The sequence below is a fragment of the Colletotrichum costaricense genome, assembly GCF_030867565.1.
Source record: "Colletotrichum costaricense strain IMI 309622 chromosome Unknown Scaffold_2.1, whole genome shotgun sequence".
Lineage (NCBI taxonomy): Eukaryota > Fungi > Ascomycota > Sordariomycetes > Glomerellales > Glomerellaceae > Colletotrichum > Colletotrichum costaricense.
Window position 1 is genome coordinate 3,367,155 of NW_026848231.1, and position 23,134 is coordinate 3,390,288.

At 53.3% G+C, this 23,134-nt stretch overlaps 7 protein-coding genes across 7 annotated transcripts; 4 read left to right on the plus strand and 3 right to left on the minus strand.

Moving 5' to 3' along the window:
- Positions 1-185: 185 nt before the first annotated feature.
- On the plus strand, positions 186-2,984 carry CCOS01_02763 (uncharacterized protein; the record flags this gene model as incomplete). Its single annotated transcript, XM_060450951.1, has 1 exon — positions 186-2,984. The coding sequence occupies one exon, from the start codon at positions 186-188 to the stop codon at positions 2,982-2,984; it is 2,799 nt and encodes a 932-aa protein (XP_060319601.1).
- Positions 2,985-8,001: 5,017 nt separating this feature from the next.
- CCOS01_02764 (uncharacterized protein) lies at positions 8,002-9,630 on the plus strand (the record flags this gene model as incomplete). The annotated part of the gene is made up of 7 exons (XM_060450952.1): positions 8,002-8,018; positions 8,120-8,163; positions 8,225-8,250; positions 8,338-8,428; positions 8,485-8,736; positions 8,790-9,081; positions 9,141-9,630. The coding sequence occupies 7 exons, from the start codon at positions 8,002-8,004 to the stop codon at positions 9,628-9,630; spliced, it is 1,212 nt and encodes a 403-aa protein (XP_060319602.1).
- Positions 9,631-10,731: 1,101 nt separating this feature from the next.
- On the minus strand, positions 10,732-11,729 carry CCOS01_02765 (40S ribosomal protein S3; the record flags this gene model as incomplete). The annotated part of the gene is made up of 2 exons (XM_060450953.1): positions 10,732-11,491; positions 11,707-11,729. 2 exons carry the CDS (start codon positions 11,727-11,729, stop codon positions 10,732-10,734), a joined length of 783 nt encoding a protein of 260 aa, XP_060319603.1.
- A 1,252-nt stretch (positions 11,730-12,981) lies between these two features.
- On the plus strand, positions 12,982-15,897 carry CCOS01_02766 (uncharacterized protein; the record flags this gene model as incomplete). The annotated part of the gene is made up of 3 exons (XM_060450954.1): positions 12,982-12,996; positions 13,090-15,288; positions 15,430-15,897. 3 exons carry the CDS (start codon positions 12,982-12,984, stop codon positions 15,895-15,897), a joined length of 2,682 nt encoding a protein of 893 aa, XP_060319604.1.
- Positions 15,898-16,085: 188 nt separating this feature from the next.
- CCOS01_02767 (uncharacterized protein) lies at positions 16,086-16,514 on the minus strand (the record flags this gene model as incomplete). Its single annotated transcript, XM_060450955.1, has 1 exon — positions 16,086-16,514. The coding sequence occupies one exon, from the start codon at positions 16,512-16,514 to the stop codon at positions 16,086-16,088; it is 429 nt and encodes a 142-aa protein (XP_060319605.1).
- A 290-nt stretch (positions 16,515-16,804) lies between these two features.
- Positions 16,805-18,808, minus strand: CCOS01_02768 (phenylalanyl-tRNA synthetase; the record flags this gene model as incomplete). Its single annotated transcript, XM_060450956.1, has 3 exons — positions 16,805-16,850; positions 16,929-18,662; positions 18,756-18,808. The coding sequence occupies 3 exons, from the start codon at positions 18,806-18,808 to the stop codon at positions 16,805-16,807; spliced, it is 1,833 nt and encodes a 610-aa protein (XP_060319606.1).
- A 1,739-nt stretch (positions 18,809-20,547) lies between these two features.
- CCOS01_02769 (uncharacterized protein) lies at positions 20,548-22,813 on the plus strand (the record flags this gene model as incomplete). Its single annotated transcript, XM_060450957.1, has 8 exons — positions 20,548-20,613; positions 20,705-20,810; positions 20,864-21,015; positions 21,068-21,559; positions 21,612-21,871; positions 21,923-22,023; positions 22,072-22,409; positions 22,460-22,813. The coding sequence occupies 8 exons, from the start codon at positions 20,548-20,550 to the stop codon at positions 22,811-22,813; spliced, it is 1,869 nt and encodes a 622-aa protein (XP_060319607.1).
- Between the last annotated feature and the right edge of the window lie 321 nt (positions 22,814-23,134).

The following is a 23,134-nucleotide window of genomic DNA, read 5'->3' on the forward strand; positions in this document are numbered from 1 at the left end:
GAATCACTACCGACGTGACATTTAACCGATACCTGACTATTGAGCTTTTGTCAGCGCCATCGAGCGGACATCCGAATCCTTACAGCCCGAACCTGCCAGACAAAGAGACAAGCGTCCCGACAGAGGCAACGAAATACCTACCGCGAACCCGAACATCGCTCTACAACTTTCCAGTTGTAGCAGGGATGACTACTGAAGCAGCCCCAGCCCTGGGCCTCGAGGGCCAACTCCACGAGGAGTATATCGACTACTCGGAGGACGATTCGGCAGCTCCTGCTGTCGTCGTAGAAGGCTCTAACATCACCTCATTTCCTGCCAACGCCCATCCTGTCACCGATGAAGTGGAGTACACTGGAACGAGCGCATTAGAGCCGGACAACCAAACCGTCGGCCAACAGGTCGACGCGGAGATCGATGCTATTTCTGTCGCTGCCGATGCCTCACTACAGCCAGGCGACCCAGACCCCACCAATGAGCTTCAAGTGGATGGCGTTGATTCTATTAGCGCGATAGAAGCTGAAGACTCTTACATGAACGAAGATGAATCTCTTGCCTACGCCGATGTTGCCAAGCCTGAAGATGGGTTGGCCGCCGAGAATGAGATTAGTTGGGAAGACGGCCCGGCAAACAAGGAAGACGCAGCTCAGAACGAGGAAAATGAGCACGAAGACAACGAGGTCGAGGACGGTCAAGACGAAAACAGCCAGGATGAGAGCCACATCACTCTCGAGAAAGATGAATGGCAACTAGTGGAAGAGAAGGACGGCCTCCCACGAGGCGGCTTGAGCCCTGCGAACAGTGCTGGGGACCAAGAAACGGAAGCCCACGAAGTCGATCAAGAGCTTGTGGACTCTTCAAACGATGCAAACAACTTGGACGCAAATCTTGACGTATTTGACGTGGCCGATGTTGATGCTGGCCTAGATGAACAACAAGTTGCCGAAGCCGACAATACGGAAGTCAATGACCTGCACGAGATAGACTTCAACGATGGCGGCAACATAGCAACAGTCGATGCTATAGTGGGTACCAGTGATACACGTTCAGAGCATACTCCAGAATACCAAAAGACCGATGGCGATTTCCCGACGAAACAGGATGCTGAAGATCATCCCATGGGCGTAGATACGGAATCGCAGCCCGAGGATGAGCTTGAGAGCATCATGGGCGTTGCCGACGCTGACCAGGCCAATGATGAGGAGAATCATGATGATGTCGTCAACGCCGAAGACTATGACGCAGTTGCTGAAGACTTGTCTGTTCCCGAGCACGTAGAATTCGATGACGAAGTTCTTGCCGACGTGCGATCGTCTGTATCGGCTGAGACGCCGACTCACGGAGAGATGGAAATCCCCGTTATCACTGTCTCGTACAAGGGCATCGACTATCCTTTCTTCTATGGGTCCCCAGACAGCCAAGGCAAGGAGTGTTTCTTCAATGATCTGACTCTATTGCACTGCAAAATGGAGGGTGTATTGGCAGGCTTCCGTCGAGAGCTTGCCAATGAGTTGGGCCCTTTTGACGAACTTGTGTTCCAAATCGACGAGCTTGGCCTTGAGTTCACTGAAGTACGTTCTCATCCGCCTGAAACACAAGCTCTGCTAACATATCCAAAGTCCAGCCAAGCAGAAGTCTTCTCGGACATCACGTTGGGCCAGATAATTTCCGTATTTGACTCACTGGTCAAAAACCAGAATGCCGATGCATCCAAGCCCCTCTACGCCTACTTGACAACGCGGCCGAACTGCAAGAAGCGCTGGCTTTCGCTCGTTGACGATGCCTACAATGGCAAAGGACTCGATGAAATTAGCTACTATTTCGCATCTCGCGCACAGAGCGAGGTACTCGAGATCATGGATGATGAGCCTGACCTGATAGGGGAAGAAGATAACGCCGATGCTGCCTCTTGGCCGCAGTCTCCCGCCGTGAGCGGACATGGTGAGCACAATTTAGACGAGGCTGAAGGCGAAAATGAGGAAATCAACGAAGATGACGATGTCGGTGATGGCATTACCGGAGAAGACGATATCCAGTCGCAAAACGCACTTGAGGAGAACCACTTGCAGCAAGACGAGAGCGCTATCTCGATGCCGGATGCTGAGGCTACCATGCTTGATACCGAAGCTTCTCTGATGGACGAAACCACCGCAGTTGCAGACCTGAGCGTTGTTGAAGACAGCGGTGACGTGGAAGATGCAACGGAGGATCAGCAGCCCCAAGAGAATGGGGAGGCAGGTAAAGACGACCTTTCTCAAGTCACTCAATGCTTCTTCCCTAATTTCTGTCTCTGCGCCACTTGTACTTCGACCTTTGTCGCAGACCAAATGGCGGAGGAAGACGACTTTCGATTCGAGACCTTGGTGCGAGTGGCCAAGGAGTCTGCTCGACAGCGAGGGCGCTCTCTCTCTAGCAATTCGCATTTGGCGCTTCCCAAGAGACTCCTCTCGCGAAGAACGTCCCGCCATTTGCATTCTTGTTCAGATTCCAGCATTACATTTTCTTCGACTGCAGACGCTGACGCTAGAACCCAAGCTCCAGAGATTGATGAATCTAACCCACTCGCCTCGGAAATGCAAGACGCAGCTGTTCTCGGCACTGCTATTGACGCACAGAACACGTTTGACGACGAAGAAGCAGCAATCATCGCAGATGAGATCGTCGAAAACGCCAATGAGAGCTTCGCAGAAAAGGTAACCCCCGATACCAGTGCCACGTCTACCTTGAACGGCGACGAAGAGGTCACCTACGAGAACGAGCTTGATCTCAACGCCGACCTACCTGAAGCCGAGGTTGTTGAAGCCGAGGTTGTCGACGAAGATGATGGGCTAGCGGAGATTGACTGGAGAGAATTCTCCGGGCAAGGGGATGACGAGATTGCCGTAGAGTCCCCTTCAGCTTCTGGCAAACGCCAGAGGTCGGATGTGGACGACCTGCTGGATGCTGAAGCTCAACAAGGTACGCTCAAGAGGCTCAAAAGACTCTGAATATGATGAGCTAACTTAGTGCTAGACGTCAAGCGTCGTCGCCCATGAGCTTTGGGTAACATCCCAACTAACCCCCCTTTGGTGTGTCATTCAACGCGACCGGATCTAGGTCCACGGGGCTTCCCCTTCCCGCCGTAGACCAGTCCGGCGACTAGGCCACAAAACAGCCTGGTTCCATGATCACCAACATTTAAAAAAACATGGATGATACACCCGGCAAGTAGGGCATCGCAATCGGAGCGACCATATAGCCCTCGAGGTAGGTTTCCAAAATTGTTATTCCCACTGACATACAGCTTTTCCAATTTCCAACCATCCCCAGGCGGTGACCTGGCAATTCCATGAACGACATACCCTTAATGCCGTCCTTCCCCGGAGCTTTCGATACCCCCTCTGTTCTCTTGCGATATTGGTGGATTCTGGCGTAGAATGGGTCTCAAAAGCAATGCGATCATCTTCGTGGTTATGGTCGATCTTTCTTGTACAATAAGACGTCTCAAGGATTTGAGGGGTGGTCATGGATGTGGCCACCAAGAACGGCCCGCTCAGCAAGGTGAAGTGTACGTCTGTCTTTTTTCGAGAAAGAGTTGGACGAGATCAACATCTGCATCCGTTGGGATATCTACTTGATGATCAGTCACTTTGGGGCTCTGGCTCGAAGAAGAATATTTCAGAGCATCGAGCTGAGGCGTTGATTTTCTCGAACAGAGCAACCGGAATAGTTATACCTGAGTTATTTGACGAAGAATACGCATATGTTACTTGCCTTGATGAGGGGCTTTGCGTGTCATTGTCTTAACAAGCGGCTACACTCGCACCTGAGCTTCATTTTCCTTAAATGTCATCACAGTCACAGTCTGGCCGTTAAGCCATGTCAATACTGAACTGGCTCTTTTGCGCGAACGCTTCTTGTTCGTCTTATAGTGCGCCTCCATGGTTTCTCGAAGCTTTTCTAGGGCTCCCTAGTAGACGTCCAGGAGCCATGACAGCATGAAGATTGGCACGGGGATATAAGCAGTCAGCCCCCCACACCCCTTGCAAAGGCAGAGCTCCAGCGTTTTCCGCAGGTGATTAAGAGCTAGCAGTCACTGGGGAGGGAAAGTATATCACGGTTTTGGGTGATTTAGCTGGTAAGATTAAGGTCTGCCAGTGATGGAGTTTTTCTGGCCTTGTTGGAACTCTGTGTGTGGTAGTATGGGCACACACATAGTCGCACCGTCACAGACGCTAATAGCTGGGTACCCGTACTCAAACTACATATCTTAAAAACGTTGCAGACGTGTTGATCAGGTACGGAGAGTGATAGAGTTCCCCTTGAGTAGTTTGCTGCCGTTGGAAACTTGGACGGCATACCCCCTGGAACGGTGACAAGACGTGGGAATCCCTGCTATCGTTCTGTCCGATTTTTTTGCGACATACGCTCGTTCGTTTTCTTCTTCCTGTCTCGCTTCTTCAATTCCTAAGAGGACAGATAGTGGTAGACTTACGGGTAGGTCGCCTCCGTAACCGAACTTTTTGGGTGGTGGGCTTCGTTTCGACGACCGTTCGCGCTCAATGCGCTACCTCTACCGTGGTTGCCACTTTGCTTGAGCCCCCCCTCTCTACTCCACCTGGTCTTCCCTCCTTCCAGGGCCGTTAATTGAAATGTATGGGTTGCGGCAGCGGAGGAAACGAGCTGTCAGTGACAGACGCATTTCTCTTGCTTGATTGTTTCTAACGGCTCGGATGGGGGATCCGGGGGACGATGTGAGGGCCAGCTTGAGATATTGACAGGGGGAGCGAATGGTCTCGCATCTCGAGTTAAGTGAATGGTACCGTATCATGGCTACCGTTTATCACTTGTATTGAGCCCAATCCGCATTACCTAGGCACCTAGGACCGACGGTCCCATGTGAAAGGCAAAAGGCGTTGGTCACGAGTTACGGCATGGGAATCGCGCCTTTCATTCCTCTTGTCGTGGGCACTCTTACCTAAGATATGGTAAGGGAAATCAAGGGTTTGACACGACGAAAGGGCTTGGAAGGGCTTGGGATGTATGGAAGAGGAAGGGGGCAGACGGGCAGAGTCTCCAGTCATCTGCTTGATGGCTGACTGATCAGTGGTACCTGAGTCTCTCTATCTCACTGTCTTTCAGGTGGATAAGAAAAGACAGAGATAGAGACAGAGAAACGGCAGATCGTCGCCGGCTTCGGGCCCTATCGGCAAAGCGGACTCGAGATATTCCCGTCCGCTGGGTGGCAGACTGGCAAGATGGGCAGTGACGAGTGACGACGACGGCTTCCGCATTAAGGATGCGCGGTAAGGATGGCCAAAGTGTGAGATGGTGGCTGTGGCTGTTGGTTTAATTAACGAGAGCCAGTTTTGGTGGTCGTGTCGAGACCCGTGGGTGCCATTGTGGGTTCGGAGGGGGAACTGGGAGACGGCGGATGGTGGTGTCCAGTCCAGGGGAGGCAGCAGTCACCAGTCACAGTGTCATTCGTAATGAACCTGTTTCAATGGGACCCCACATGGGTTGTGAGAGAAAAATAGAAATGCCGATTTCTCTCGTGGATCGGATCTTCGTATGGAGATTTGCAGGGGTGGAGGAGAAAGCACTGACTTGTTCTGTACGGATAGTGTCGACTGATGGCCGAGAGGACCAAGCCTCCTATCATTTTTCGTATAGGCCCTGCTGTTCACAGGGAAGAAGGGTGATATTTCTTTGCTGTGTATACGTACATAACACTAAAGACATCATGCCAGCGGGTGTTCATTCAAGGTTGAGCGAGAGTCTCCTGTAGGCTGTACTCTGCTGACTGCAGTCCGTTTCGTTCAGGGGTTCATGGGCTCAGCGTGGATCGAGGACGAGACTAACCAAGGAACCGCCCCTCAAGACTGACACTCCGGGAGGAGAAGGTCTGGAGACTTGGGGAGACTTTGGGGGGAGTCGTGGGAGTTTGCTGCCAACCACGGCCCCCTGCGGATAGAGGTGGTGTCCTCCTTTGGCGCCCTTAACACCCCTGTCGGAGTTGAGTCGAGTTGCGTTGGCACAGGTAGTACTACGTAGTTTCCAGTTGTGACTTGTGAGCCCCTGCTTGATGGCTCTGCGATGACCTCAGTGATGGAGGATAAGAATTAGTATGCTAGGCAGGGTGAAGGCATCGTGAGATGCTTTGATAGTTAGCATAGTGAGAAGACGGTGAGATATGTTGGATGCTTGGATAGACATGGGTAGATGAAGGAGAAGAACAAGAGAGTTTGAACACACAAGAAGAAAATGGTACGGACGAAGAAGCAACGAAGTCTTGGCGCCCCTGTCAGGAAATCGCCTTCCGTCCAAAATCGCATGCGAAGCCTGTTCCATCCTCACTGAATTCCGTCCGACATCCGTCCAAGGCTTCTGGTCGCACTGCTGGTGTGCCCAAGGTGTATAAGATTCAAGTATTGGCCACTGCCCTGAATCATTGCATGTTGTATCAGTCCAAGGCATGTTTGTACAACACCGTGGTCTGCTAATGAGGACTGGACCAAACCAAGTCGGGCCAAACCCACCAGGCTGAGCGTTTGGTCATGACAGAAAAATTCGGCGCTCCCCCGTGCCTCTAAGGCGTGCCCACTGCAAGGTCCAAAATGGACAGCTTGGCCTGGCCCTTTCCTCTACGAAGTAGCGGCAGTAGCCCCCCGTCCGGTCGGCCTCAGCCCCTCGACCCTCTCCCCCGTCCGGTCGACGAGCAGCCCACATGTAGGTAGTGTGGTAAGTACCTGTTCAGTCAGGTAGCCGTAGCTAAGGTACCTTGCTAAACCCCACCCGCGCTCAACAAGTCTGGCGTCCGCGGCCAAGTTCGTTCCCGTTCTTTCGCGCAGGCCCGTCTGGTATTTTTAGGGACAAAGTCACCTTTTTGGGGCTGTATTTCCACAGGTACCTCTCATTGGTAGCGCTAGGTAACTATTCGCCTAGGTAGGTAGCTAATATTCGAGCACCACGACGACCCCAGCTGAATAGCACAAGGAAAAAAGAAGAAGAGAAAGTGCGCTATCGTCAAGAACGCGTATGCTCTAATCTGCCAACCCAGGTTTGCCCAACAGGAGATACCTGGGTCACCTAAGGTAATGGACAAAAGTGATTGGAGGCATAGCAATACCAAACACCTCTGTCTGTATGGATCAGATACCTAGGTGACCTGTCCTGCTTCACATTTCGCTGCAGGGCACCTCTTCAACCCTTCCCAGGGGCCTCTGAAACTCAAACCTGTCCCTATCTGGCTGGCTGGCATTCCTCGACACGCACCTACCCACCGGGAAGTCAGACAAGACCACCTTTTTCCTGCACCTCAGTATTCCCAAGATCCCACCACTTGCTTGCCTTACCTAAGAAAAGGTACCTGTCTACACATACTCTTGACACCAAGATACGGAGCACTGGACGGATACCTGACGTACCTCACTTATCGACCGATGCAGCAAAGGTACCTTGCCATCCCGTTACCGCCAATACCTTGTTTGCCTCTGCATCGCCTCGCCTTGCGGTATTGCCGCACCTCGAGAACCCTCGAGAGGTACCTGTCACGCTACGTACCACTCTCACAGTTTTATCTGCAAAATCCCACGAAACACTCTCCCTCCCCTTTCGGCTTTCCATTTGCGCCAACCAACCATCCCCGACCCCGACACACCTCTCAGTGACACCAAGACCACGACGACTCCCTCGACTCAATTTCGAATCCCCTCCACTCGAACTCGACGACGAACGGCCACGATCCATCACGAACGCCCATCTCCTCTCTCTATCTCTTCTCAATTACAACTCCCCGACTACCTAGAGTCACCCGGGTTCCAGATTTCCATGTGTCGCTGCTGACGAGGTTCGACCTACCACTCCAAATCTCTCTCTACCTCGCCCGGCGCGAGCCTCGCAAGCTCCCCTTCACGGGACACGACACTCTCTACAGCGACCGCACTTGCCTCGGCGCACACCTCTAATCACCACCGACGCTCTTTTCGCTGTCCGTCGCAGTCGACGCGCTCATTTTTTGGCAAGATGATGTTGGACGAGAAGTACGTTTGCGACTCGGTCGGCCTTTTGGTCGCCCTCCAGACCCTGCCCATACGTCCACCTGGCCTCGGAACTCGAAATCGCTGACAGACCACCCGCGCAGATACATTGGCCTAGGCCTCGCCATGGCATCCAGTTTAGCCATTGGTATGCATTCCTTTCCCACAGTTTCTCGTAGGCTACATCGCTGACAATGCTCGTTTCACAGGTATTAGTTTCGTGGTTACGAAAAAGGTACACGCGGTTCCTGATCGCTCGAGTTGCCCTTGGCACTACTTACAATTAGTCCTACACTGTATGGGAGCTAACCTATGGCTATAGGGTCTTATGCAAGCAGAAGAACGTCATGGCTTTGAGGGTGACGGATTCGTATATTTGAAGAGCCCGGTTTGGTGGGCTGGTATCTCAACTTGTGAGTCTGCATTAGGACCTCGACGAAAGGCGACGAAGCGGCTAACACATGGGTAGTGGTCGTTGGAGAAATCTGCAATTTTGCTGCCTATGCATTCGCGCCAGCCATTCTCGTTACACCTCTTGGAGCTCTCTCTGTCCTGATCGGTGCCGTTCTGGGTTCATACTTCCTGAAGGAGGAGCTTGGAGTTCTGGGTCGCTTGGGCAGTGCAATCTGTCTAATCGGCGCCGTCATCATTGTGCTGCATGCGCCCCCAGATGAAGATATCCAGACTGTTGACCAGATCCTGCACTACGCCATTCAGCCGGGTATGTCAATAATTCTGCATAATAATGCGCCTGAGGACTAATCCCTTTGTCAGGCTTTTTGTTATATGCCTTCACTGTTACCGTCTTCGCAGTGGTCATGATTTACAGAGTTGCGCCGCTCCACGGAAAGAAGAATCCGATCATCTATCTCTCCATTTGCTCAACTGTTGGATCAGTCTCGGTCATGTCTGTCAAGGCCTTTGGAATCGCCCTCAAGCTCACATTCGCCGGAAACAATCAGTTCAGCCACCCTTCGACTTACGTTTTCATGATCCTCACCACCGTTTGCATTCTGACGCAGATGAACTACTTCAACAAGGCTCTTGCTCAGTTCCCCACCAACATGTAAGTCAAAGAACGCCGAGCCTGTGATTGCCAAATAGCGCTAATCGAGGACCATGTAGTGTCAACCCCCTCTACTACGTTACCTTCACGACGATGACCCTATGCGCCTCCTTCATCCTTTTCGGCGGTTTCAATACAACCGACACGGTCAACACGATATCCCTTCTCTGCGGTTTCCTGGTCACTTTCACCGGCGTCTACTTGTTGAACCTGTCGAGATCTGACCCGAACGGACACAAGTATGTTGCAGGCCGCGGCGGCGACGATGCCACCGGCACGGACATGATCTCTACAATTCAGACTCGTTTGAGTATGCAGGCACGCCGGAGTGGAGACCCCCACCGGATGAGCATTGGCAGCCGTCACGGCGATACAACAGGGTTGATGAGGGCCTACGATGAGGAGGCTGGTGCCGAATTCGGTCTGACCGATCTGGCCGATGAGAGCGACGACGATAATGACCGCCACAGAGCCAACGGGTCCGCCAACGGCCACTCGAAAACATACAATGAGACAATCGAGCTTCAGAACCAGAGGTCCGATAGATGAGGGACCTGGAGGATGAACCGTCTGTTTTCTAGCTATCGGCCAACACCGAGGCGGTGATTGTCTTTTTTCTTCGAAGCATTTCTTACCAGGGGCCCGAATGGGGGCAGCATTGTACATTTTCGCGAAAGTCAAATGACTGAGAAGTTTTCCACGACATGATCGGATTCATGAAAGAGGCAAAGACCCACGGAACAAGGCGCGCGTCCCGAGTGAGAGAGGGGAAAAAGCACCAAAGGGAAAACCCAGAATCGAGCTTTTCCCCATACTATTTCACTTCTGCCACGGCACGAGGAGTATTCACTGGGCAACGGGAGGGATCACTACTTGAGGGGCGTTTATCGGGGTTTCCAATGGATACTGGGTGTGCGGAAAGCACCTCTTGTTGTACGATTAAGGGCAAGGCGAATGGGGGAGAGGTGTATGAGAGCGAGAGAGAGAGTGAGAAGCATACCCTGGTTCGCCTGGAGACTGGCATCTTCTGTTCACTCTCCAAAGCATTTCAAAAACCATAGACGTAGGCTGAGGCCTAGAGCCTCGCGAATTGAGCATCATGGATCGACTACAAACTACCATCATCTAGCGACAAAGTGACAGGATGGGCGAGTAGAAACGGATTGGACTGCTGTGCTAATCAACGGGGGCGCAAGAGTGAGGTGGCTCATGACTTCGACGGCAGGACCTCTGATCATAGCCGGTGGATTATAGCTAGCGTCACGTCTTGGGCATGCAATTTACTTTTGAATGATTTCGTTGCTCATTTCATGGTTTGTTCTACCATTACAAGCCAGTCGCAACTATCCGAATTCCCTTTCGCAGAGTAATGCAAATGTTGATCAAGACGCCTGAGTAGTTATTCCACCCCCGTCCTCCCATTTTTGCTGGTCTTTTCGCGCGAAATACCCCGTTTTTTGTATTCCCCTAGTCTGGTATTGGAAGAAAACTAGAGTGAACTAGAAGACAGAAGCGTGCGACAAAGAGAAGCAGACTCGAAAAATCCCCGCTTCACGCTGAACAGTTCTCCAGTCCCCTTTTGTGTGTTTACCAACCGGCGGGGCTGGAAGAGTCAGCCTGCTCGAAAGAAACCTGCAGCTCGCCAGTCTCCTACGACTGAGCCTCAGCCTCCTCGCCAGCCTCGGGCTGCTGCTCCGCTTGTTGCGCCTCAGCGGCGGCCTGGGCCTGGGCGGCCTTAGCGCCGTAGTCCTGGGACATGGGCTGGACGACGGACTGCTCCTCCTTGGGCTCAAGGATGGAGACGGCGTCGGGGAGGGTCTTCTGGGGGCCGGCCTTGCCCTCGGGGTCGGAGCCGCGCATGATCTTGACCTTGATGCCGAGAACACCCTGGCGGAGGAGGACGTGGCGGGTGGCGTGGTCGATGAAGTCCTTGGCGGGCTGACCAGAGTGGATCATGAAGCCGTCGGTGAACTTCATGGACTTGGCGCGGGCGGCGCGGAGCTTGCCGGAGACAACGACCTCGCAACCCTTGGCGCCGGACTCCATGATGAAGCGGAGGACACCGTAGCAGGCGCGGCGGACGGCGAGACCGTTAAGGAGCTTGTAGCGGAGGGACTCGCACTGGGCGACGGCGGAGAGACCGCGGTTCTGGACCTTGGCGGCGTAGAGGGAGACGGAGTTCTCGGGGAACTTGAAGCGCTTCTGGATGAGCGAGGTGAGCTCGCGGATGCGGCGGCCCTGCTCGCCGAGAACCTCCTGGGTGTGGGTGGCGCGGATGATGATGTCGGTTACCGTGGGGGTGACGCGGACCTCGACGCCGGAGTAGCCCTCCTCGGCCAGCTCGCGCTGGAAGAACTCGTTGAGCTCAGCGTAGAAGACGCCATCGGCGACGAACTTTCTGCGCTTGGAGCTATATTGGGGGGAAAAGACGAATCGTCAGCAAAGACTGTTCCTCCAAATGTTCATTTTGTTTTCCTTCGCAACATTTCCATCCCCGAGAGCATTTCATCCACCGGGGGAAATTCGAGATTGGCGAAATTTGGTCGATGGGCGGGGAGGAGGGATCTCGAGGAAATGTTGCGAAGGCAAAGCCACCATTGGAAACAGAGGAAGGACAATTCTTACATCTGAGTGCCTGGAACAGCCATCTTGACTTTCGTTTGCCCGAGTTTGTCGAAAGGGGGGGATAGTTGGACGAATTGTTGGAGTGTCGACGGTTTCGTTCGGCGGAGGGGCGGAAGGTTGAGAAGTGAGGTTGTTCGAGTAGTCCACACTTGCCCAATCGTCAGTGCCCCGGATCGATTTTGCGCTGTAAAAATTGAGCAAATTCTGTGTGCCCTAGAGAGGCGGGCGATAAGGGGAAACCTTTGGCCTTTTGTGGTCTGTGCTCTATTCTTATCGAGACGCGCCAGGTCGCTGGTAGAGGACCCCACTTGCCAGCTGTGGCGACCTGCCAGGCGTAAAGTGCATTTTCCTCCTTGTCTGCCCGCCCTGGTCAGCAAAATCGATACGTACCCCATTCGAGTGCTCTTTGCACGTGCTGGCTGGCTGATCATCGGGACATCGGGAGAGAGAGCTCCGTCGGCCGGTAGTGGGGTTTCAAGGGGCCAGCTTTGGCTTGGTGGGGACCACAGTCGCGGGAATTTGGAGGTCCCCTGTTGGGTTGCAGGCTTGCAGCGTGCTGGCCACGACGGTGACGGTCACAGGGGAGCTGAGAGCGTCAGGTGGGTGACATTTGATGCTCTGGATCCAGATCAACATGCGATTCAGTACCAAGCTGCCTTGCCTCCTGGTAAAGAATTCACCAGATGAACTTTATCTAATGATTACCATATGGCATCTGATGGGTAGTCAATAATCGTAGAAGTGTTCAACTTCTCGAAGGCGCAGTTTAGTTTCTATGAAAAAGGCTACATCACCCAACTTTGCTGATTTGGAAGAGAGCACTCAAGCACTGACACTGAAAGCCGTGACGTCGGCTCTCTGTTCTCAGCCCCGCGCTAAGCTAAGGGACCAGGTAGATGGTGTGGATCAGCCGTTCCTTCTCTTCCTGCTGCTCCTGCTCTTTGCGACTGCGCAGCAGCAAAATCAACCCCAGACAGCCGACCTCCGACCTGACAACCGCAACCGTCCCTCCCCACGTTACCTGACCTTGCCTCCAAACCTTACCCAGCCCAACCCTCCGACCTCCAACATCGTGTGGTTGCATTGATTTTTCTTTGGTCTCTTCTTTTCCCTATTCAACCTTTCTACCCTCACTGAAGTTGCGCAGCTTTTCTGCTGCTCTTCTTCCAGTGAATTTATCCACCTGCAAACACTTACCTCCCGGGCCTTCCGCATTTGCGCGCGGCCATGCTCTAGTAGCTCAAAAAAGCATCATCTTCCACATTGCACTTCACCATGGAGGCTAGGAAGGTAAGCCATGCGCATTTTTCACAGACTGAATCTTCTCACACGATATGGCATGAAACGGAAAAAACTGACCATGTCGTGATTGCAAAAATACAGGTAGTCGAAAACGTCCAGTGCATCAACGGAGGACTCACCTCGGTCGGTACCTTGCGCTTGACCGATTTCCACCTTGTCTTCTGCGCACCGCCACCACCTCCCAAGAACCAAACCGCCGACCAAGCCGATAAACCTCCCCCGAAACCTCGAGAATCATGGATCACCTATCCTATTCTATCGCAGTGCATACTCCGACTCATGCCTCCTACTCATGGCATTCACAGCTCTATCCGCATCCGCTGTCGCGACTTCATCTTTGTCACTTTCAACTTTGAGGACAATAACGTTGCTCGAGACGTCTTTGAGTTTGTGAAGCTCAGAACTTGCAAACTAGGCACCATCGAGAGGCTCTTTGCTTTCAGTCACAAGCCCTCCAAGGCCGAGCGACAGATCAATGGCTGGAGCATCTACGACCCCAAAGCCGAGTTCCGGCGCCAGGGCATTAGCGAAAAGTCGTCAGACAAAGGATGGAGAATCACAAACATCAACAAGGACTATACTTTCTGCGACACTTATCCCGCCGTTCTGGTGGTTCCCTCTTGCATCTCAGACAACGTTTTGAAATACGCCAAGGAGTATCGTTCCAGACACAGAATTCCCGCCCTGAGTTACATCCACGCAGACAACAACTGCACTATTACCCGCAGCTCGCAACCTCTTTCAGGCATTACCAGGAAGAACAATGTGCAGGACGAGAAGCTGGTCTTGGCTTCATTTGCGCCTATCATGCCCCGAAGCAGCATTGATCAAGACCAGCCTCCTCGCCTGAGCCAGTCAGATATCTCTGAAAAGTCGTCTACAGATGGAGAGCTCTCTGAGCAGATTGTCGCAGACGATGAACCCAAGATGTTTGATGAAAACGGCAAACGCCTCATCTATGGTGCCCAACAAGCCAACATGATTGTCGACGCCAGACCTACTGTGAATGCCATGGTCAATCAGATTGGAGGAATGGGCTCAGAGCCCATGGACCGCTACCCAGGTGCCAAGAAAGCCTTCATGAACATTGAGAACATCCATGTGATGAGGAAGTCGTTGGAGAGTGTTATGCTTTGTCTCAAGGATGCCGACCTGTCTCCTTTGTCTCCTGACCAGAACGCCTTGGCTGCCACCAACTGGCTGAAACACACGCAAGCTGTTTTGAATGGAGCCGATATTGTCGCCAAGCAAGTATGGTTGAAGCAGTCGCACGTCCTCATTCACTGCTCCGATGGCTGGGACCGAACCAGTCAGCTTAGTGCTCTTGCACAGATCATGCTGGACCCTTTCTTCCGAACTATCGAAGGGTTCATTGTTCTTGTCGAGAAGGACTGGCTTGCCTTTGGCCATATGTTTAGGCTTCGATGTGGCCACTTGAACCACGAGGACAACTTCAAGGTCCAGAACGACTCGATGGCAGGCTCAACCATCCAGCCTGGAGAGAATGACGGCCGCGCAGATGCCTTCCAGAATGTCTTCACTGGTGCCAGGCAGCTGTTCAATCCCAGCAAGGAGGACAAGGCTGAACTCGATGCCATTACCGAAGGCTCTACCGGAAAAGTCGCAAAAGACGAGGCTACTGTTCCTAAGATGGTCAGCCCTGTGTTCCACCAATTTGTGGACTGCGTCTATCAGCTTCTCCGCCAGAACCCGACCAAGTTTGAGTTCAATGAGAGATTCCTTCGTCGACTGATCTATCATCTTTACTCCTGTCAATATGGCACCTTCCTCTACAACTCCGAGAAACAGAGACACGAGGCTCGTGCCTCTGAGCGCACTTCTTCGGTCTGGGACTACTTCTTGTCCCGCAAGCCAGAGTTCACCAACAAGGACTATGATCCGACCTTCGATGAGTATGTTAAGGGCCGCAGCCGTATCATAGTGCCAGATATGACCAACATCCGCTGGTGGCACCAACTCTTCAATCGGACCGACGAGGAGATGAATTCGCACCTCAACGCCGTAGCGACCGCTGCAGCCAACAGAGCTACAGCCATGAACGAACTGCACCCAACTACGGAGGATTCTTACGCGAATAGCCAGCCTGGTACCCCGCCCCAATCCACCGCAAGCCCCAAGCCGCCTTCTCTCCCTACCAGCCAGTCGGTTCTGGGAGGTGTAGAGAACACGCACACTACTTTGACGCCCAATTATCAAGAGCGACAGGCCCCGGTTCTCCGTCGAAGTGTGTCGGCCGAGAACTCCAATGCCTTCAGTGCAGTAAGAGATGGAATCGCTGGCTTGAACATTGGCAAAAACGTCAGCGGAATGCTGAACAATCTGGCCGGACGTAACGCCAGTCCTGCTTCCACTTCGAGGGTTACAAGTCGCAGCGAGCAAGAGCTCCGGGAGATGACATAGGGCGTCATGTTCGAACGAATGCACGACGCGCCGTATACCGTCGAGGTGACTAGTGCTACAATGAAACTCGACGCCGAGCTCTTCTACCAGGAGAATTGGGCTGACTCAACGTATACGTTGAGCAACTGGGGCGATTCAACAATCTGGGAATGGGGTACTAAAGCCGTCGCCAACGTCGCCAACTTGAGCAACGACTGGTCAAACTTGACCGATGGCTTGGCCGAGGACACTCCTCATGGAGATACTTGCGCTGACAATATCGCCCGCGATGATGATGATGACGATGGCGTCTGTGTCACTGGAGATGCGTCAACCGACATTGACGCCGGTTCCGACGCGTCCTCGGTTCATTCTCTCGATAGTGTCTCGACAGGGGATGTTGCCGATGTTGGCAACTTCATTTTGGTGAACACGAGCACGGAGGCCGTGTCTGCCGAGAACGGCGGATCTGTGACTCCCAACCACTAGCCGCAGAAGACTTCCTAGTTCAACATTTCAGGAGTTTAGCATGTACTTGCTGCATTTTCACCGCACAACTATGAAGGGCACGAAAGAAATGGGGTCTCTCAGCGAACGCAATTCCAACACGTTTGCCTTGGAGGGGACGAACTGATTTACGGCTTTTCATGACAGCGAGCCGGAGTTTTGTACAAGTATTACGACTTTTTTCTTCCTTTTTTTTCTTTTTTTGACGCATTCGCCCCTTTTTCTCTCGACGTTCGTCGTGCTGGATACACAGCACTTCTTTTTCCCCTTGCTCTGTTTTCCGGCGTCCAAGAGGTATGATTGCGTTCAAGACTGGTAAAGGCAGGGTTCAAAACGGGATCAGGGGATGAAACGGATTCGTTCATACAGCAGCAACGCGGTTTGGAAGGGCAGGGGGGGCAAGAGAAAAGTTTGCGTGAATGGACATACGCACAGGGAGACACGAGAGCAAGACAGAAAACGAGAGACGAGAGATGGGAGAGAGGTGGAGAGGCGGAGAGGCTTGGGGGTCCGTCGTATAGATCCACTTGGATTTTCGAACTCCTGTGTACTCTCGATTCCATAATTCTAATCAGTCTGAAGTTAACCGTTGCTCCCATAACGATGTGCGCGATAACATGCAGCGGTCGCCAGGCGCGTGCGGCATATCAAACTATCATGGCTTGTAAGAAACCTACCCTCGGCACTCAGTAGGTAGGTCACGACGGGTTTCTCTTTTTGTTTGATCTTTTTTTGTTATTCTTGGGTGCCCGTTGCCTCATCTAGCTCGCCTAGTGTAAAGAACAAAGTCTATATCCGACCGCCTTACGTCTAGCAAAGCCTTTTTTTACGTTTTTAGAAAACTATCCGAAGCCATTCCTCATGTCCGTATCCCATCATGCTTCATCAACTACAAGAAGACCTCGAGGTTGATCTCGAGGGTGCTCACAGGGTATCTGTCGTCAACGTTAGCATCCAATGGTCATTTACCGTAATTAGAGAGGGAAAGAGGGAGGGGGGCTGTTTAATATTACCTCAAGTCAAACTTCTCCAACACAGTAGGGTGCAAGATGCCGAACTCGCCGATGCGCGCCTCCTTGCCACCCAGACGCAGGTAGATGGCAGCCGCGTGGCCAGCGAAGAAAGTGGCCTCGTCAATCTCCTCGATCCAGTAGCCGTCAGGCTTGCTGGGGTTCTCAACGACCTTGAAGTCAACGCTCTTGCCTGCCTTCAGTCCCTCGTCATGAGTGAGGAAAGCTGTACGGAGCATCAAGAGGACACGGTCCAGAAGACCGTGGACAACCTCGAAACCACTGGTCTTACCATACCAGGCAGCAGCGAAGTGACGCTCATTGCGAGCCTTGCGCTCCAGAGACTCGTCCTTGAAGACGACGTCAGCTGACTCAAAGATCTTGATGGGGACGCTGTGCTTCTTGTTCTCGCGGATGGTCTTGAGAAGACCAGGGACCAGGGATGTCCGCACAACCTGGTACTCGGCAGTCTTGGGGTTGGCAAGCTTGACAGCAGTCTTGCCGTCATCCTTGCGGTTCAGCCAGCCGAAGTTCTCGTCGTGGCTGCACAGAATCAGAGGCATTACTTCGCTCCAGCCAGACATGGCGGCCTCTGTCCGCACAATATCAGCGAGCTTATTGATCATGAGAGGCGCTCCAATGGTAGCGCTCTTGTTGGGAGAAGACCTAGGGAGGTTGTTGTAGCCGTAGCAGATAGCCAGGTCCTCCATGACGTCGCATTGGTGGAGCACATCGGCACGGGTGACAGGGATTGACACGCTGAGAAGGTTGCTGTCCTTGTCGGAGGGCTTGGCGATGTACGCCATCTTGTTCAGGAGCTGGCACATCTTCTCGGGTGTTTCGCTAAGGCCAGTGCAAGCGTTGAGGTAGTCAATCTCAACATCGATCGTGCGGGGGGCGAGGGTTGGTGTCGTTCTTGATGCGCCGTTGTGCTCGGAAACGATCTTGACGGGCTCAACGGTGAAGGGCTCGGAGCAGTACTGCGAGAACATTGTGACCATCATGTCGCAGACAATATCGAGCTTGGTGGCGTCCGTTGCTGTCATCTCGATGAAGACGTTCTTGGTGTTGACGGTGATCTTAGAGTGGTCGCCGTTGATGATGGGCGGCAGCGAGCAGACAGTCCGGTTCTTGTCGTAGATGACGGGGTAGACGGGAGAGTCCTTGATAATGTGCAGGTACCTGCCGAGATGCTTGTCACTCTCGTAGAACTGCATCAGCTCCTCGCCGTCCATCTCCTTGGTCTGGTTCAGGGGCTTGAACTTGATGTCCTTGGCCGGCAGGGCCTCGTATGTGAAGGGGCCTTCTATCGTATCGAGGTCGTGGGTTCCGATGGCCACCAATGTTCTTTGTCTCGCCAAGTTCATGTGCAGCTTATCCTGGAGGCCGATGAAGGAGTCGTAGCTCTCTTGGGTGAACTTGATGTTTCTGAGAATGGCACCAGCAACGAGGGGTCGGATTTTGCTGGTGTCCTGGGCGACGGTAATAACGGAGGCTTCAGGGTTCTTGGGTTCTACGACCTTGTAGTTGGGTGCGGCAACCTTCTCTCTGAAGATGTTGAGCATGAGCGCGATACCCTCGAAGCACAGCATGTCGTATCGGTTGGCGGGGATCTCGATCTTCAGCTGGGGCGGCTCCTGCACGCCATTGACAATCGGTCGGTCGTCATTCTCGGTGTCCTCGTCGAGCTCGATACCGAATTCGAAGCACAGGTCTTCGAACTCTTGGGTGGTGAAGCTGTGCGGGCGACGATCAGCAAGAGGCAGTATAGGGATGGCGGGGTCAAGATGTCTAGATCGGGGCGGACGGTGCCAGCACGGCGCAACTCACTTTTGGCCTAGGGCCTTGTACAGATCGTACTTGTTGACGGATATGGTAGGCATGGTGAGAATTGGCGAGAGTCTCTCGAGGGTGCAGAGGTCTGTCTGGCGTCAGGGGCAGGAGAGGATTCAAGCAATGGTCAATTTCCGTCTCCAATATGGCCTTGAGTCACAGAAATTTTGGGGATACTCGGAGGTGAAGCAACTGCATGCACGCATGGAAGGTTCGCCGGGGCGGGATGAAGTTGCTGCTTTAAGAGGTCAGTGGGAGTCATTTCGACTTTATCGCAGCCATTGGAGGGGCTGCGGGGTTGAGGGGCAGCAAAAGCAGCGGTCGCACTCGGCATCTCAATTTTCCAGGGTCCGATGTCAGAGAGTGGTCCGTGTCAACCGACACCGGGACGGGTTGCAGCGCAGCACAACGCAACCCAGCGCAGGCAGGAGAAATGGAAGCCATAAATCACCATATTCCTCTTCGGTGCAGGCCCATCGACAGCTGGCGGCCAGTGCACACAGCCGTGCGCATATTCCAGCCACGACATGTTTCGCCGCTGGTGGAAGGTGGGAGGGACACCTGAGCTGTTTGCTGGTAACGGGAAAGTTTGGCAGATGCCTCACTGACAGCTCGTAGCTACCCACGGCGGTGACTAAAGGTATGGTAAGGTATTTCACCACCTTACCTAGGTGCTGGCCAAAATGCGCGCGGAGCAGAAAATGCTGGATTCCGATTCATTGCCTCAATCACAATCATGCGTTTCCGAATACCCAGACTCGGGACAACGTTAAATATGATGTAGCTGTCCCATAACCCCTCCCCTCCATGAAGGTAGTGCATACAAAGTACCTACCTATGATCAGGTAGCTTAGCTGCAGGCTGATGACCCCTCCTCGGCCGGTCACCTGGGAGACATCTCACCAGGCCAAGAAGGTATGAAGCTGGACTTGAAAGTTGGCATGTCTCAAGCACAAGGTAGTTAGAAGAGTGCTACCGATGGTGCTTATTGTGTTAGCTATAGAGGGCATAGAAAATTCCAAGGAACGTGAGGACGTTGGAGGAGCGATACGTCAGTTAGTACCGAACCTGTGCTGCAAGTCCGCTTTTCAGCTGCTACGAAGATGCGGCAGCAAACGACAAGCAGCAGCCCCTCACCAGAAGAAAGGAAAGAGCACCTCCTCCTGGCTCCTGCACCCCTGCCTTACGACATCCACCACCAAGAAGTTACGGGTACGTACCTTCCCTCTGTCAGACCTTGCCCAAGGCGGTCACAGATACAGGCTCTCGTAGGCGCCTAGAAATGCTGTTGCCCATCACCGAACGACTAAGGTGGCCACCGCAGCTGATAATTTAGGTGCGGTAAGGTAGCCCATTTCTGGTCGGGTGGGACAGCACCTGGAGCAGAAGCGAAAGACGAACCTCAGAAACAGCACGTCAAACTTCCCTTCCCATGCCTCGTGCTTCCACTATCTATCTCAAATCAACACCCGGCCACGCTCTCCTCCACCACTGCCACACGAACTTCACCACGACAACTAGCTGTGCCTTTCGCCAACCTGACGTCGGATCGTTGGCATGGTCTGCATGCTCGCAACCTCCTGATAATATCTGCCATACCACTATCCTGGTTGCGTCGTCTCAGATTTTAGAGCCCCCCCAATCCCACAACGACCGCCGCTCGCCCTCAACCAACCCATTGCATCACCCGCACGCGATCCACTTCGATCGCTCACAACCACGACGTCGACTCTCCTGAACATCATCCGACCCTCCCATCGATAAACGCGCCTGCGCAACCTCGCTCGCCATGGCAGACGCGCCGAATACCCAGGACGAGCTCTACCCCATCGCCGTCCTCATCGACGAGCTAAAGGTATGGCGGTGACTCTGCCTGTCTAGCCCAACCCCGACGTCAGCCTTCAGCCGCCAGCGCACAACACATTGCTAACCCTTTCGCGATCCAGCACGACGATGTCCTCCTGCGTCTCAATGCCATTCACCGCCTCTCCACCATCGCCCTCGCCCTAGGCGCCGAGCGCACGCGTGAGGAATTGATTCCCTTCCTCGACGGTATGTCTTGCGCATCCATCCCTATGTGAGCCAATATCTAAACTTTCAACCAGAGTCCGTTGAGGACGAGGATGAGGTGCTAGTCGCTCTCAGCGGCGAGCTGGGCAACTTCATCGAGTATGTCGGAGGCGCCCAATGGGGCCATGTCCTCCTCTCCCCCCTCGAGAACCTCGCTGCCATCGAGGAACCCGTCGTGCGGGACAAGGTAGCTATTGCCCCCTGCTCCACCCACCAGTCACATCGCCTAATCAAAGCAGGCCGTCGAGTCCCTCAACAAGATCTGCGAGGAGCTGTCCTCTCAGCAAGTCGAAGAATACTTCATCCCCTTGACCATCCGACTTTCAAAAGCAGACTGGTTCACTTCCAAGGTGTCTGGCTGCGGTCTCTACACATCGCCCTACAAGAAGGTGTCCCCGGGCATTCAAGAAGACCTCCGAAAGCAGTTTGGACAGCTTGTCCACGACGAGACACCCATGGTCAGACGCCAGGCTGCCACCAACCTGGCAAAGTTCGTCAAGGAGATGCCGGCCGCTATCGTTGTCGAAGAGATGATACCCCTTTTCCAGCACCTCGCCCAGGACGACCAGGACAGCGTCCGCCTACTTACCGTCGAGATCCTCATTTCCATCGCCGAGGTCGTACCCAAGGAGCAGCAGTCGAGTCACGGCGTTCTCCTCACTTCTCTGCGAAACCTGATCGAGGACAAGAGCTGGAGGGTTCGGTACATGATTGCAGACAGATTCGAGAAGGTTGGCAGGAATGAATACGCTCGTAGGGAGGGCCACGCTAATGCGCAAACAGATTTCCAAGGCTGTCGATGAGGAGGTCGTTTCAAGGGATCTGGTGCCATCTTTCGTGAAGCTCCTCAAGGACAACGAGGCAGAAGTCCGGACTGCGATTGCTGGACAAATACCAGGATTCTGTGCGCTTGTGGACCGCACTGTCCTTCTGAATGATATCATGAGCAGCGTGGAGGATCTCGTTTCCGACACCTCCCAGCATGTCAGAGCTGCTCTCGGTACCCAGATCAGCGGTCTCGCACCCATCTTGGGAAAGCAAGAGTAGGTTCTATGAAGGCTACACTTCCGCCACAAGCGACTAATTCGTCACAGAACTATCGACCACCTTCTGCCCATGTTCTTGCAAATGCTGAAGGACGAGTTCCCCGAAGTTCGCCTCCACATTATTTCCAAGCTTGAACTCGTCAACCAGGGTATGTGCTAGCTTCTGAAACAAAAGCATCTTACTAACCCCTCTGCAGTCATCGGAATCGACTTGCTCTCCCAGTCTCTTTTACCCGCCATTGTGCAGCTTGCTGAGGACAAGCAGTGGCGTGTGAGACTGGCCATCATCGAGTACATTCCTCTTCTTGCCAGCCAGCTTGGAGTTAAGTTCTTCGATGAGAAGCTGAGCAACCTCTGCATGAGCTGGTTGGGCGATACCGTCTTCTCGATCCGCGAGGCGGCGACGCACAACCTGAAGAAGCTTACAGAGGTCTTTGGAGTCGAGTGGGCGAGCGAGGCGATCATTCCCAAGGTTATGGCCATGGGCAACCACCCCAACTACCTCTACCGAATGACAACCGCCTTTGCCATCACCGTAAGTTGAGATCTTCGCCTCTATGGTACCAGAGATGCTAATGATTTCAGACCCTTGCTTCTGTTGTGAGCCTTGATGTCATTGCTGACAAGATCCTGCCCATGTTGGACAAGCTCGTTGACGATGAGATCCCCAACATTCGCTTCAACGTCGCCAAGACATATGGCGTTCTGATTGACGTCCTCCGCCGTTTGCCTGAAGAAGGCACGATTTACTCCCTGGAGAAGGAGGGTGGCAGCTTCACCGCGTCTCCCAGAGGCATGGAACTGATCCAAACACGCGTCATTCCTAAGCTCGAGAAGCTGCAGAAGGACGACGACGTCGACGTGCGGTACTTTGCGACAACGTCTGCGAACCAAGTGTCTGGACCTTCTTCTGGCGAACCTATGAATACATCACCATAGATGAGAGACGTAATGAAGCAATTCCCAATCTTTTTATCAGGACCGTCCCAAGACTCTTACCTTGCATGCTTCGACCAAACGCTACATGGTGCTGGGTGCTACTCCGGTTCCCCTGTCAGGCTTTACAGAAAAAGAAGAAGACTAACTAGACAGAGAGAGGCGAGGTTTTCACTGGTGGTTAACGTTAGGAGAGATATCTCCAGGGGCATGGAAGCGACCATAGATGGGGCACAATGGAGGACGTGCATGGTGGAGTATAGGTGACGTTGCCTGACATTCCCCCATTAAAGAAACACATTGTATGATACACCAGCAGCCGTC